At 33.4% G+C, this 15,819-nt stretch overlaps 5 protein-coding genes across 6 annotated transcripts; 3 read left to right on the forward strand and 2 right to left on the reverse strand.

The window, feature by feature from the left end:
• Positions 1-328: 328 nt before the first annotated feature.
• Positions 329-2,500, reverse strand: LOC126769051 (60S ribosomal protein L24). The gene is made up of 5 exons (XM_050487601.1): positions 2,418-2,500; positions 2,220-2,295; positions 1,777-1,862; positions 955-1,116; positions 329-517 (listed from the first exon to the last, which is right to left on the reverse strand). The coding sequence occupies exons 1-5, from the start codon at positions 2,420-2,422 to the stop codon at positions 379-381; spliced, it is 468 nt and encodes a 155-aa protein (XP_050343558.1). The 5' UTR covers positions 2,423-2,500; the 3' UTR covers positions 329-378.
• A 502-nt stretch (positions 2,501-3,002) lies between these two features.
• On the forward strand, positions 3,003-4,175 carry LOC126769057 (protein MIX23). Of its 2 annotated transcripts, none has more exons than XM_050487608.1 (3): positions 3,003-3,121; positions 3,293-3,565; positions 4,000-4,175. In XM_050487608.1, exons 1-3 carry the CDS (start codon positions 3,092-3,094, stop codon positions 4,105-4,107), a joined length of 411 nt encoding a protein of 136 aa, XP_050343565.1. In that variant the 5' UTR covers positions 3,003-3,091; the 3' UTR covers positions 4,108-4,175. The 2 variants fall into 2 exon arrangements, with proteins under 2 accessions (XP_050343565.1, XP_050343566.1); XM_050487609.1 differs by having other exon boundaries at positions 3,032-3,121; positions 3,274-3,565.
• Positions 4,176-4,451: 276 nt separating this feature from the next.
• LOC126769056 (UPF0389 protein GA21628) lies at positions 4,452-5,928 on the reverse strand. The gene is made up of 2 exons (XM_050487607.1): positions 5,662-5,928; positions 4,452-4,786 (listed from the first exon to the last, which is right to left on the reverse strand). Exons 1-2 carry the CDS (start codon positions 5,862-5,864, stop codon positions 4,579-4,581), a joined length of 411 nt encoding a protein of 136 aa, XP_050343564.1. The 5' UTR covers positions 5,865-5,928; the 3' UTR covers positions 4,452-4,578.
• Positions 5,929-6,835: 907 nt separating this feature from the next.
• LOC126768951 (protein ST7 homolog) lies at positions 6,836-10,281 on the forward strand. The gene is made up of 5 exons (XM_050487435.1): positions 6,836-7,108; positions 8,010-8,195; positions 8,631-8,819; positions 9,192-9,470; positions 9,547-10,281. Exons 1-5 carry the CDS (start codon positions 6,962-6,964, stop codon positions 10,150-10,152), a joined length of 1,407 nt encoding a protein of 468 aa, XP_050343392.1. The 5' UTR covers positions 6,836-6,961; the 3' UTR covers positions 10,153-10,281.
• Positions 10,282-13,455: 3,174 nt separating this feature from the next.
• Positions 13,456-14,766, forward strand: LOC126769238 (uncharacterized). Its single transcript, XM_050487876.1, has 3 exons — positions 13,456-13,720; positions 14,263-14,366; positions 14,713-14,766. Exons 1-3 carry the CDS (start codon positions 13,456-13,458, stop codon positions 14,764-14,766), a joined length of 423 nt encoding a protein of 140 aa, XP_050343833.1.
• The last annotated feature ends 1,053 nt before the right edge of the window (positions 14,767-15,819 follow it).

A 15,819-nucleotide genomic window follows, 5' to 3' on the forward strand; every position in this document is an offset into this window, starting at 1 on the left:
ATTCGTGAGCCATTTTTTTACAACTTAAAAAACGATTTTTCTTCTACTTTTCAACTCTTGTGTTAATTACCATATTCATGGGATTCCCCTTAACCGTGTATTTAAAAAAGAAAATTAACTGAGTTTGCTAAGATATCGTTATATACACAAACTTTTCAAAGTCAATTAAATATTTCTGTTAAAATTAGGTGTATGTTGCTATATACTAAAACCCAATTATGATTGTAATTATTATTAAGTGAAAATTCAATGTGTCATGCATAATATAAATCATGAAAATCAGTTAAATTATTATTACAAAACATAACATTGTAAATAAAGCAAAATATAGTAAATAAAACAACACTTTTTTGTTTATTGTTTATTTAACAAAGGTTTTTATCGTTTTCCTCCAACACGTGGTGCAGCCTTCTGACTCACTTTAGCAGCCTTCGCTTTAGGAGCAGCCTTTGCTTTAGGTGCTGGAGCAGTGGTCTTCTTTGCTGCTTTTGTTGATTTCTTCTGTTCCTTTGCAGCCCTAATTTAAAAAAGAAAATTGTAATTAAAATGCTATTAAATTATTATCATATTCCTGATACATCAGTTCAAATGATTGTTTAAGAAAAGTGATACCATAAAGTACCTAAGAAAAATACATTAACTATTAAAATTATCATTTTAGAGTTTAGCTTTGAGTGTTTGATTTGTTTTAGAAAGATTTAAAGAATTTGAAGAATTACATCAAATATAAATTAAAATTTTAATTAACATTATTACTATTGTTCTATATTATTTATTAGAAGTTGATTGTTGATATACATCATTTATTCCTGTTAACTAAATATAATTTCACAACTCAACACCACCATGGTATCTAGAGTATGAATTAGAAGTATGTTCCTAATGTTAAAATGTCCTTGCATCTATGAATTAACAAAATAAATACTATACTATAAAAACAAACAAGGGGCTTACTTAATAGCCTGTTCTCTTTGGGCTTTCCTGACTTCAGGTTTCATGTTACGCTTGGCCATGATATCACTGAGGGATGCACCGACAATAGCACGTTGGAACTTTTGAGTTCTTCTGGTGCGCTTCTTGGCCTGCTCTTCTTCTTGACCTTTCTTGAACTTGCGCCTGCCAAATGTTTATAACCTTAATACTTCCTCTTTTAGAATAAAACTAATAAGGTTATATATTTATAAAATATATTGTTTATTGATCTTGGTTATAATTCATTTAAGATTTTTGATAAATCCAAATAAACATAAATTAATTTATAAACATTTTACTGATGAAATGAGACAATTATTTTTTTCGCTGGAAAAACGCATTACGCGGTTCCCCCACGGGAAGTGGGGGGGGGGAAGGTTGGGTTCGCCGGTGTCCAAGGCGCCGAGTGCGCCCCGAACATCGGAATACCACCTAAAAAACCAGCTGTACCTTTTCCGTCTTAACGAGGAGAGCCACGGGATCGTTTTCGCATGTACTACATGACTCACCCAGTAGTCCAACCAACATTTGAATGAGCTTCAATTTAATAAATGTAGCAAATTCCCAATAAGTTTTGAAAATTTTCAATTAAGTACTATAGAAGACTAATTATAAGATTTTTATACACTTTTTAACTTTGTCTAAACACTACAAATGTGTGTAGTGTGTTTAGAACATCAATGTTGACAAATTAAATATAAATTTTTAATGCATCCTATTTAATGTTATTGTTATATAGTCTAAAATAATGAATAAATTTTTGAGTTTATTTTTATTATATTAGTTAAATAATATATAGCATACCTGTACAACACAGTCCAGGTAACTTTACGAGGATTTCTCCTCATAAGATGTGCAGCTTCACATTTTGAGTTTAAGAATGTGAAGGTCTGAAAACAATAAGATTATTTAAGCAGAAGAAAGATTACACATAACTAAAGCATATATATATGGTTTACAAAAATATATTAAGCACTTGAATGTATGTTATTTACTTTTTAAATAAATATAATCTATCCAGCACATTTTAAGGGTAAGAGAAATTTTTATTTTAATCAGTGTTTCCTATCATTACAAATGAATGACTACATCTATATTCGTTTAGTTGGCGGTGAAAGATTCTAACCTATTTGCCAAAACAATGCTTATGTTACATTTCACAGGGTCCATGTATTGTAATGAACCTAATCAAAATGATGTTTGAAAAGACTTATTATTCTTTATTCAAAATAACAAAATAAGTTTACCTTGCCATCCACTTTAACCATGGTTTTCCCATGGCCAGGATAAATCTTGTAACCACTGTAGGCACAAAGTCCGATCCTGCAAATAAAACACTTATCATAAAAACAATTCACTTCACCTCATTATTAATATAAATACGATATAAAAGAATATGTGATTTAGAAGATTTAATAAAATGCAAAATTATATGATAAACGTACTTCATTTTGACTTCTGTTACGAAAAGAAAGAATAGTTCAAGTGTTGTACAGATACTAATAAAAGTATCGATTCCTTTGTACCATTGATAGTGAAATCGATTAAAAAAAGATATTACAAATATTATAGTGTTTAAGGAAGTTAAGATTATTTTGTTGTTACCTAATAGTAGTTAAGTATTATAGTTCTATATTCCACTCAATTTATCATTACAATAATTTGTAGGGTATACTTTTATTGAACAAAAACAAGTTAACATTGAAAATAAGTCATTGTAATACATTTCGTTTGCCTTTTTTCCAGTATCGAAATCCAAATGCTGATTCAATTATTATATAAATATTTTTTTATCCAATTTTAATTAAATTATATAAAAGGAATCCAAAAGTAGACAACAGCAATTTATACGGAAATAGGTTTTATATATTAATAAAAACACCTTTATGAGATAAATATATAAGATAATAAAGAAAAAACTAAAAGAACAGTAAAAGTAAAAGAAAATAACATTTTACTGTAGTGATGTTATCATTTTTGGATCATTTAAATTTGAGCAGAGTATGAAATCACTACGTTTTAAATTTGACATTTGATACAGTTAAATATCTGTGGTTTATGGTTTTTATTTTTTTATACTATAAGTACATAGGTATCCGGATTAAAGATACGAATTAAAATGATTTGTCCAGATTTTTTAGAGTTTCAGGTTTGTTAGATAAATGCATGCAAAAATAGTTGACACGTTTATTCATAAAGTAAAAAATATATTTATCATATCATTTTTTATTTCAATCGCCATAACCTAAAAATAACCTAATAGTCAACATTCATAATTTTGATATTTGTTTTTATTTGTAGGTGTTTTTGTTTCTTTCAGGATGTCTTGAAAAAGATGCGAGTTCTGGATGATAAAATAGTTTATACTTTAAATACATCAATACCTACCGAATCATTTAAAACTAAAGTAGATGCATCATCGGCTTGCCATAATTTATATGATCTGATACAAAAAGGTCACAGTGATAGGGAGAGTATTATAAAAAATTGTATAGTTGCAACGGCTGAGACTGTTAAAAAACTAAAGAGTGCAAAAGAAAGTAAACCTGATGACATAGATGTTATTAAAAATCTTAAAGCTGAACAAAGAAAGGTAAAAGTTCTACATTTTGATTTGATAAAACCACAAAACAAACTAATGTGCCACTTGATGTTAAGTGCGTACTGGCAACAGGATATGGTGATGTAAGAAATATTAATAATTCCTTACATTGCAAAGGTGCCACCAACCTTGGAAACAAAGATGATATGTTCCTTGTGCCTGTAGTTACAGTACTAAATATTGATGCTTAGATTAAAAAAACAATAAAATGTTTAGAGCTAAAATATCTAGTTGCAGGCTTGTACAAAGTCTTGCCACCTACATATTAAACATATCTAATCATACTAAAATAAAATATAAATTCTAATTGGGTATCTTAAATATTTTTAGTCTTCATTATTTTTATTTTATTGTTTTCATTGTTCAGCCAGTCTGAACATATATATGTAAAAAGAAGTTTGTTATATGATTATTTTATTTTGCAGTTACGTCTCTTACAAACTGAATTAAGTGTGGAGGAAGTAATCAAGGAAAAGACTACAAAGCTATTCACCGAGAAATGTAGAAGTTACTACAAACCAAATACCTTATGAAGACTGATAATCATGCATTTAAATAATGGGTTTTCTGTAAATAGATATATAAATAGATTTTGAAGCAATTGTTTTTTAATTTGCCTCTTGGTTAGTAAATATGTTAAATATTTTTTCACTACTAATGTGATACTTACTGATCAACTAAAATAATTAAAAAAAACCATCAACATTGTCACCTGTCAGTTCACTGCTGGATATTGACTTATCTAAATATTAGATAAAATGTATATATAGTTTATAAGTGTTTGTATTTATAGTGTTTTCTTCAACATAGAAAATTATTACTAGTATTATGAATATGAGATGTGTGGATCAATTTCATGATAAGACAAAAAAATTACTTTTGCTTTTAAAAATTATATTTCTCTACATAAGTTATATAATATGTTGTGTTAATGTCTCATAATAAATATTAACCTATATCTATTGGAGTAACACAGCTTAAAAAATATTTTAGTTTACACATGATTAATTTTTCTGAGCTTCTTGCTTCTTTTTGTAATCTTCTTCATATTGTTTGTGCCAGTCTAAATTCATTTGTTGGACAGATTCACCTCTCTTCGCCGCAGCTTTACCAGAAAACACAGCATATACACTAGCGAGAATAGTGAGGAGTATAAGATAGTTTGAAAGTTTAATTCTTGCTTCACTTCGAGTCCTCTCTAATAAGTCTAAACTGAAATAATATTTTTTTAATTAATATTGATAAATGATGCAATTTAATGTAACTATAATTGGTAATTTATAAATTTCAAAACATCTTACTGCATGAAATAAAAACTCATTATCTACAATAAATTACAAATACTTATCTATGGTAATTTCTATGTTATTTATTTACATAATTTTTTTACAGTTAACCTAGTATTCATAATTGGAATAAAAATATATATGAAATGTTATAAATGATGGTGAACCTATATAATAGTAATAATAATATATAAATAGTAGTTATAATAGTACTTTATAGTAGTAGTGCAGTAATATAGAGGACCTGTGGGAACAAATTTTTATAGTTGAGGCGAGATTTAGTTTTTTATACTATACATTGTAAAGTTATGCAAAAGTCCTGTCCTTTGTGAATTTTTCAATTTTGGAACTGAGAAACTATAAAAACTTAATAAACTTTAACTTGATAAAAATTCAAAATGACTTAACTGTGTGAAAATAAACCTGTGGATTTTACAGGATGGAATTTCACACAGGAATTGTTTTGGAATATTGATGGGCATTCCTTATTTATTAGAAGTTTGATGAAAGTTCAGTAGTTTTGAAATTTGGCGTTTGTTCTTTAGGGTTGTTTATGAGTAAAACACAGATGTTAATGTTTGTTTGTTTTTGAACATTCATACGACACTGTACTTCCCCAAACTTCTGTTAACCTGGATTGACTTTGATACTAAAGCAATAATTATTTCCGTTTTTATAGCACTTAGCCATTTTTTTTGCAATTAATGTATTCTTGTATGGAGGTGATGAACATATTATTCATTGTAATGTTTATTTTTGTTAATTGCATAACATTCTAAGGTCATTTTGAAAGTTACGTACGATACTTCTTTCGGTATTTCAGCCTTGCTTTTGTACTTTTTAGTCCATACAAGAATAAATTTTTGAAATTCATTTGGTCTGTATCTTGCACCTATAGGACTGTCTCTGCTTGTAGGCTGGTTTGCTCCGCCTTGAGGTGTACACATAAATCTTCTTAGTATACTTATTGAAGGTCTAAATCTAAAAAGGAGAAGCTTATCCATTTTTAATTGATCCGTCCGAAATCCCACGACCTTCAAAATATTACGATGAAAGTAAAATTAAATTAAAAATAACCAATGTTGCCATTGCATATTTGACAATTTCCCGATGCAGCATATAATCCTTATGTTATACTTTTGTTCTGTTCTTTAGGTGGAACTCTATGAACTTAAACAGGTGGGACTTACTGGCGCTGAGTGCACTGGAATACCCACCAAAAAACCAGCGGTACCCACTCCATCTATATTAAGGCATCATGGGATTATTTTTCGACACGTAACATTTACTTCTCGTTTTAAAATGGCTTTTACTCATATTTTTGTATTTGGAATAATATACACTTAAATTTTCCCTTAATGCAGGGAAAAAATGTAAACTTAGGCAGCCTCACTTTTGACAAGATGTAATTTTTTTGGTTTTGACATTTTTGGGAATGCAAAGATAATAAATACCATAATATTATGGTAAAAATACTATAATATTATGGTAATTTATTATTATTATGGTAATTTATTCCAATACAATACAAATTATATAGTTAGATTTCTTTATCACTTAACAGTGTTGTAAATATATATATACAACCAGTTTCACTTCCGAATGATGAATTATATATTCAATTGAAATATTATTTTTAAGTATTTATTTTAAGACGAGTATTGCGGGCCAATTTTGAAGTTAGTTTTATATATTTTCATTGCAAACTTTGTTTTAAACAATAATATTAATTAAAAACATTAATTAAATTTAAACATTAGTGTTTATTTAGAATGTAGTTTATTATGACTAGTTTGCTTGTGTTGATGTTAATTTTTTTGAATTCGCTTAATGTTTCAATTACATTACTCAATTAACTTGGCTTGGCTGTACGGTTCTATACTGTAGCATTTTCTAAAAGAAAATAAAACAAAAAAAGCTTAATGTCTAATATGACAGTAATATTAATGTCACATATGTGATTTGACAATTCTGACATCATATATGATTATTTGTTTATTTATTTATATTAATAATTATTAAGAATAATATAGAATTAATTTTATTATTGTTTTTATTACCGATTTTGACGTGACAGAGACGATTTGAAATAACTTTCAATATGATGTGGGATTCCTCAACATTTTTAGGTGCATTAACGCCTAAGTTTTACGTAGCCTTAACCGGTACTTCATCTCTAATATCCGGCTTAATACTTATATTCGAGTGGTGGTATTTTCGAAAATATGGCACTTCGTTTATAGAACAGGTACTAAGAGCCTTTGTTACAATTCAAGTTAATAAATTAATTAATGACAATCTATAAAGGTAAAACCTTTTGCCATAGAGGCTTATTTTTCATGCTTATGAAATGTTTTGTCGCTTAGTAAGTTTTGACTCTTGATATTATGTGATCAATAAAATTTATATATTTCTTTATTTTTTTATATTTATTGTTTTAATATTCAAATAAGATTGATTGAAAGATTGAAATGAAATTAGAAAAGACCTAATCGACTTTAATAAAATAAATGTACTAAATTAGTTTACAACTCATAGAAAATAACTAAAAAAAATTTAAAAGTATTAGGAAGTATATTATATACTTTAGTAATACATTTATTTGAATAACACTGTCATATTTTTAATAATAATCACATATTTTTTTTTTATTTAGACCAATATTTTTGATATCTGTTTTTTTAATTTATTGAATTCACTATTTCTCCTCTATTAAAGGACCCTCCGTCTTTGGCATGCACAATGTTACTATTCAATAGTCCAAGTCACTGATATGGAAATGTTAGATAGCAAAACCATTAAGTTACCTCATAATCTAGATAGAAAAGTGATAATAAACAAATTAGTTCAACCTTAAATGTATTTAAAAGAAGTTCTGTTATATATTTATTCAGTTTGTTTATAAGAAAGTGTTTAGTGCTGTTGATACATTTCAAAGTTTTTAATTTCAATAACTTAAATTTGGGAAAGTTTTGCATTTATAGAATTTTTTACAAGCTTTTATTGAAGCACTACAGTTAGTCAATGACGATTCAACAGTGTTTGTAAAAGCCTACTTATATGAAGTCTTATTTTGATTTGCGTATGTGTTAGTCAGATCTTACATCTAACTGTTGCCCATAGAAAGAAAACATTCTAAATGTTATCAGGTATCACTGACACAACTGGGGCCATGGCTCGGTGGAAACAGTTCGCAGGCCACCGAGCCAGAAGGTGGCGATTGCAAAGTGTGGCGCAATCCCATGTCGCTCTTGCGCGGTGCGGAGTACGGCAGGCTATGGAGCGCTGCACGTCGAGCTCCACTTACCTACTATGATATGAATCTATCTGCCCAAGTAAGATTGCTAAAAAAAGTTAATGTACTACCATGTTATTTAGTATTGGCACTAGCGATTATAGTACGATTGTCAACACTGCACTACTTGAATTATACACATATTCTTAGAAACTCTAAAAGTAATATATTATAAAAAACCCACATTTCATTTACACAATAAAATAAAAATCTAGCCATCGCGATTCAGAAATGCTCGATACCAAAACCAGCGCCATCCAGTGACGAAGTGTCCGAACCACACATGACAATTCTATTCTACTCTTTATTTAAATACATTCTTAACAACGATTTAGTCTTGTGGAATAACCGTATTTACTTTAAGTTGAAGATGTAGCCTCTCTCGACTGTTATATATCTTATAACGTATATATTATACAGATGATTATTTAAAATAAAGATATATTAGGCCGTAGTCGTAATTACGTTGTTATAGGAACACCAGGCGTGGTTCGGTAGCGGGGGAGGAGGCGCGGGTGGCGCGGACGAGGCGTTGGCACGTGCGTGGCGCGAGCGTGAGCCAGCGACGCGAGTTGCGTGCGCGCGCGCCGCTCTCGCGCTTCGTCCCGACTGTGCCGCCGCGCTGCTGCTACTTGCAGAGGAGGATGCGCCTACCGTACTTGAAGTATGACCTTATTTATCATTTTTCGGGGACAGTTAGTAAACAGTGGGATTTAGGGAGTACAGTTACAGGTACTAAAGGAGAAAGAAAGGTTATTACGAAAAAAATGTTTTATAGCTATGGCTATCGTGCAACCTTAAAGAGAATAAGTAGTTGATTGTAGATAATGCAAAAACAATCTACGTAATCGTAAAAACACATTCAATGTGATGTAGAGTGTTATAATAATGATAATGTTATTATTAAGTATGTGGCTTAGAATTATCAAAAAATAATTAAGTGTAATATAAATGACGAGGCTTAAGATATCTGAATTCGGTCCGGTACTCTCGAATGTACTTAAGACGTCAGTTAAAAATGCCGTAATTTTCGTAGGCGGAGCGCGTACTGAGGCGTGCCTGGCGCGCGGGCGAGGCGGCGTGGCGCGCTCTGGCAGCCGCGGGCGCGGCCGGCGCGGCGCGGCGCGAGGCGGCAGTACTCGCGCACGTCAAGCGGCGCGCCGCCATGTGCGCGCGTCGGCTCGGTCGCCTGCGCGACGCCGCGCGCTTGTTCCGCGAGCTGGCCCGTGACGCGCCACCTGCGCTGCACGCGCTCGCCCTGCACGAGAACCTCATCGAGGTGCTTCTGGAGCAGCGCGCTTACGCCGATGTGCAGGTCACTATTCCAATGTTATGACCGATAACTTTTTTATGCTTTCGTATGCTGCATACTTTATGTGCCATTCATTCAGGCTGTCCTGGCCCGGTATGATGATGTGGGATTGCCAAGGTCAGCCACGGTGTGCTATACGGCAGCACTGCTTCGGGCACGCGCTGCTAGCCCGGCGGCGGGTGCGGGTGCGCGTGCGCATGCTGAAGCGGTAGCTCTCGAAGCTATTCGCCGCGCCATCGAATTCAACCCTCACGTGCCCGAATACCTGTTGGAATTACGGCCACTGACGCTCCCACCAGAGCACGTGCTCAAGCGCGGTGATAGTGAAGCTGTCGCGTACGCATTTTGGCATCTCCGGCACTGGCGCGCTGCGGACGGCGCACTGCGGCTGCTGGGCGCGGCGTGGGCGGCAGCAGAGCGGGAGGGTGCAGACGCGGGGGTGGGGCGAGCCGGAGCGTGCCTGCAGTGTGCGGATCGCGAGCTGTTGCCGGCGCACCACACGCTGTCCGTGTTCCCGCGCCGGCGAGCGCCGGCTCTTCTGCCGCTCGCTGCGGCGCTGTGCGCGGCGACGGCGCTGCTGGCGCTGCTGGCGCACCGCTGGCCGGCGGCGGCGGCGCAGGCTGCGCGGGCAGCGGCGCAGGCGCTCGACCCGCGGCCGCTACTACGCCTACTCACTGCTATTTGAGCGCCCTCTCCGAGATTAGTTTTAAATTATCATATAATAGTTATATGTGTTACGTTCGTGCGTAATTTATTTATTTATTTCGGTCGAATTAAGTTTTCTATATATGTAAGTTAAGATACTGTAAGCTCAATAAAGGACATATAAGATAAATTTCTATCATTTTGACAAACTCAAGATCATTTAGATCTTTCTTTTTTTAACGATAGCTGTGATGTTTTGAACGATTTTATTTGCCATTTTTTTACTAATTAATTCTCGTATTTTTTTAATAACTATTTTTACACAAAAAATATTAAGCAAGACGAATTTATGAGGACATTATTAGAATTTGTAAAATTAATAAATTAATTTTATAAATTCTGTTGAAAAAATTCTCCTGATCCTACCGCTTCTACATCCAATTATGTTGCTCTCTCTACTCTACTACTCTCTACTCTATCTCAGGTTATCTACCTGGCTGGAAGGTGCGTTACGCTGCGTTTGTCGGTCTCCACTCTCGGTCTCGTCTGCTCCCAATGTTTATTGAGATATATGAATAAAAATTTGAATTTAATTTTAGGAAAGTCTAAAAATTACACTTATAAAATGGTATTCCTTCAATCTTTTTCTAATTTTTGAGAGTAGTTTTTACAGAATTTGAAAATACAAGGCATAATAAATAAATAAATTGCCAGCACTTTTGATGATGACACCTGATGGTAAGTGGTCACCAACGCCCATAGACGTTGGCATTGTAAGAAATGTTAACCATCGTTTACATCACCAATGCGCCACCAACCTTGGGAACTAAGAGGTTATGTCCCTTGTGCCTGAAATTACACTGACTCATTCACCCTTCAAACCGAAACACAACCATACTAAATACTGCTGTTTTGCGGTAGAATATTTGATGAGTGGGTACCCTAGCCAGACGAGCTGGTACAAAGGTCTACCATCAGTTTAGTCTTGATAATTATAGCCATATCCAACCGCGTGATTTCTACGTCCACCTGTTACACAATCGAAATATAATTAGTATATAACCTAATCCAATCGAAGAACGAGTAAAGATGAAAAAAATCTTAGATTCACGTATTCCACGCGATTTGCTTATAGCTCTGTAATATTATGCAATACAAATAGTTTTTGACTATTTTTTTGTATTTTGTAAAATATACATTTTTTTTTCTACTGTATAAATTACGATGTAACAAAAACCAATAAGATTTACCCGGATATTTATATTACAATACTATTCCTCTTAACCACTTAGGATTATCCACTTTAATTTTACTTTCAAAGTTTTGATAACAACTTCGCTGACTTTTAAGACGCCATTTTTTTGGATAATTATGAAAATCATAGATTTCATTCGAGATCTCGAACAAAGATGTTGCTTCAATTTAATGTCAAAGTTGTTTAACTGACTTTACTCTGCTTGTGATTGATCTATAATTATAAAATTATTAAAATTTATGATTATGTAATTTAATTCATTTTGAAGAGAATTATATAGAGAATTTAAAAAGATTGGGTTGTCGCTTCTCATTTGGCTAGCCAGGTGGAACCAGGTATAATATTATTATTATTTAAGCTAATTTTATTTGCACGTTTGTATAAGGTTGCTTATGTAAAAGTGCCTAAAATAAGAGTTGCCATCTTATAAATTTACATCAGAATGAGAAAGAGCAGATTACAAACAAACAAGAATGCAGTATTCCAACTCTCAGACATTATATCATTATATATATAAGTATTATATATATATATATATATAATACTTATTATTATATATATATATAATACTTATTACATAAAAAGAATATACTAAACTGAAAACTGCTCGAAGTATTAATAAAAGCTTTAATTGAATCCTAAATCGCACTTTCGACATGTATTGGTATTCTACAAAAGACTATATGGGTTTATGAGAAGTATTATCTAAAAACCTTTATTTTTTTTAACATTTTTTTAGTCCTAACCTTCATAACATTTCTTGGCAGTAAATAAAAACAAGTAGTCCAACAGCTTACTACACTTATTTATGAAACCATAAATTGTCAGAATGTCAATACAAGATATTTGATGTTCAAAAAATGTAACAAAAAACTAAAATATGAAGAAAGCAAGCAAAAAAAAGGGGGGCGTATAAATCCATGTATAGCGACTGTATAATTAAAATAAGACCTACTTTTCTAAAAAAATATGTTTCTAAGCCACCTGATAGATATATTTCAAATACTCCCCAAGTTTTTATTTTAGTCTTAGTAGAAACTGATCCTTAGTATCCGACATGAGAAGATAGCATTACAAGTATTGCACGATTTGTTACCAGACTTTAGAATTTCAGGTCCAGGTAGAAGGTCCAGGTTAGGTTTCGTAATTAATTTCTAGTTGTTGGTACAGCTGGTGTTTTAAATTTAAACCTAGTTGAGCTTATCAACCGAGCGTGCGTGAACGTAGTACCCACATGTTACAGAAAATAAAAAAAAATAACAAAATACAAACAGAACGATTACTTCAACTAAACATAAGTCTCAAAGCAATGTAGTAAACAATTTATCGGAAGCATATTGAAAAAAATACATATCAGTATACCATCGTAGCCAACATTTTTATAATAACTATAGAGCAAACATTTTCATAATTTTAGAAATATGTTTTGTTAATTACCATAATTTATTTACATAAATTAAATGTATAATTAAATTAATGACCTGGGCCTATGACTTAGTCCCGATCGGTTCGAGTGAGACCGCATGCAACAGGCGGCAACCTGATTAGAAGCTGATGTTGTTCGCCGTAGTACGTTGACTTTTCAGCTCTGTAAGTCTGTACGAGTGAGTCGCTTGCTCGAGCATCGGTCCGCTATTCGCTCGTTTAGCCGGCATCCATGGTCGGACGTCAGTCTCGCGGCACACGCTCGCCGTGGTAGTCGTTGTCGAATGTTAATTTGCCCTGAATTTGAGAACCCGGTACTTATAAAAGTTTCGGGAGCGTGGACTTACTTTTGTATTGACACTTTTAAAGGTTTATTATTTGGCTTTCATACATAAACAAATATTTTACATGTAAATCGAAATATATGTTGTTTTAAGCTTTAGAAGGAATTAATTTAAAAAAAATATCAGTGTTTTTCTTCTGAGAGGACGATACATAAAAATATTTTAAATGCGCCAACTGTTAAGATTGAAATAAAATTACAACTCGCAAACTAATTCAACTTACAAAAATGAGTGAAGAAGCTAAAGGACTTTATAGAGAGTGTTGGATGAGCGTGTAGCACGAACGTGCGTGCGGCCCGGATGCGGGTTCGCGGGTGCGATGGCGGCGCGCCGCCTCGTGCTCAACGGATTAACGGCGGAGGTGGCAGGCGAGACAAACACGGAACATGCAGGGCACGCGGAGCACGTGCAGCTCACGGAGCTCGAGCATACTCGATGCGAAAACCCCACCTCAGCGCCAGCCTCACCAGAGTTCTACCACGAGCTCGAATTATACCGACAGCTTCTTGCGCTGCCCGCCGAGCGCTCACCTCGCCGCCGTTCTCGCACCCCCGACCCACCGCCGTCGGTGAGCGCTGTTCGCGGTAAGTTTGGGATTAGTTGATAACTTGATATTCGTCATGGTCGCGTTTAAGAAACCGGGAAATTTTTAGTAATCTGGACATTTGATACAAAAAACGACACACAAAAGTAAAAAATACTATTTTTATGTACGTATTATTCAAACTATTTCAAAATAACTAAAAGTCCGTAAATCCACTTCTGAACAAGGGCCTCCTCTTGAGGAGATGGTTTTGGAGTTGATTCCATTACCTGCTCCACTGCGGGTAGTTGGTTAGTCATTATCCGTAGTATGCAGGTTTCCTCACGATGTTTTGCTTCGTTATAGTTATCATAGTAAATAAGACTGGTTGAACTTCTCAGGTGTATTTTATATAACTCTTGCCATGCAATAATTCTACAAAATATATAGTAAAGTAGTAAAGTAGTGTAGTAGAAACAATCAGGGGATTGAGATCGAACCTCGAAGTGTTACCTTTAAGTTTACAAGCCTCTATGAAAACTAAAAAAAGTAACTTATGTTTTTATTATAACGCAGTTGTTACAGCTTTCGTTTTGTTATTAGACGTGGTGTCCCGACGATGCCGAACGCCGGCTCCGCGAATGAATACGCGCGCCGCACCACGGACGCCGCGTGCGCCTCTGCTGCCCGTCTCCCGGCCCGCGAAGGTAAGCTCCACTCGTATCTTATCTACATTCGAATATTTTGTGAATGCCGTAATTTAAAATATATTTTATCATCAACATATTGTATTTTAGTATTTTATTATGTATATGTTAATTAATATAAAATAATTATATTTCTAACATTAAAAATCTAAACATTTTTATACGTTTTTAATATCGCAACTTTCGACCGAAATAAATTTAGAAAAGATGAAGAACCAAAAAATTAAATGTAAGCGAGTGCTCTCTACCAAACGCTCGCGTTCTTTTAACCTAAAGCTGTATTCCAGATAAGAGCGAGACAGTATGCTAATCGCTACAATTAGCGTACTTTGTAAAACTCTTACAGAATATTGTCGAAGTTTCTAAAGATGACTTGAAACTTAACTCTATTGCCAGATAGCGACCGACACAATTATTCAGGTCTGCAGCTATCCGCAATGAAGCCGTTATATTTATATCGAATAAAATAATTTATTATTATGTCACCTATATATTACCTTATTATTAAGCCAAAGCATAAGAGTCAACAGCAAAATAACTTATGACTCAATTTTCAGCTATAAAAAAAATCGATTACATAAGCTTAATTTCTAAGTAAACATATTATTTATTAAAAAGTGATAATTTATGTTTGATCTTCAGTTTCTCATTTTCCGTTTTTTAAACGAAAATTTGATCAGACACTTAAAAATTGTAGCAATTTATTATATTGGGGCAATTCTGGTCTATCGGAATTCTAGTAATTTAACTCTTCATACGCTTACCTTTCGTATGGAGGCTATTCGCGTGCGGCGCCTTTCTCCCCTGACGTAAAACGTTGTTAAACGAAAGATAATAATCTATCCATTAAATTTCCTCACAAGCCGTCCCGAGTGTTCCGCGGGAAATGTAGATATTTGAAATTTATGTCATATTATGTGCTTTTACGAATATTTCAGTTCAGATAAGCGAACGCTAATTTCCTTTATAAGCTTTCGCACCGTACGGCCTCGTCATTTATCATTTTCATATCATTATGAATACGATGTGACATTTAAAAATATAAATTTTATATTTAATTAAATATATATTATCTTCTTTGTTAGTTCATGTACCTAATTTGATAGTCAACTAACTATCCATCCCTGGTTTGCACGCGTAGAATAAGGGTCAGGCCAGAGTCTACGCTGGACACTTCACCAAAGCTTCATCATAATCGGATAAGCTTATTAACGTATAGAGTAAAAACGTACAAATATTCATTTTATTTATTTAAAATTATAAGTTACAATTCTTAAATTCATCCTAGTAGTAGTAATTTATTTACTAGCTGAATAACCTTAGCGAATGCTTAGCGTAGGTAACACAAATTTACTTTGACTTTTTAATATAGTAAATAGTTTGATATTAATGTACAAAAATCATATACCATAGATTTTTCAGAAGCAATTGTACGTTTGCGTAGCAACGTGTC

This window comes from Nymphalis io, chromosome 6, assembly GCF_905147045.1.
Source record: "Nymphalis io chromosome 6, ilAglIoxx1.1, whole genome shotgun sequence".
NCBI classification, from domain to species: domain Eukaryota; kingdom Metazoa; phylum Arthropoda; class Insecta; order Lepidoptera; family Nymphalidae; genus Nymphalis; species Nymphalis io.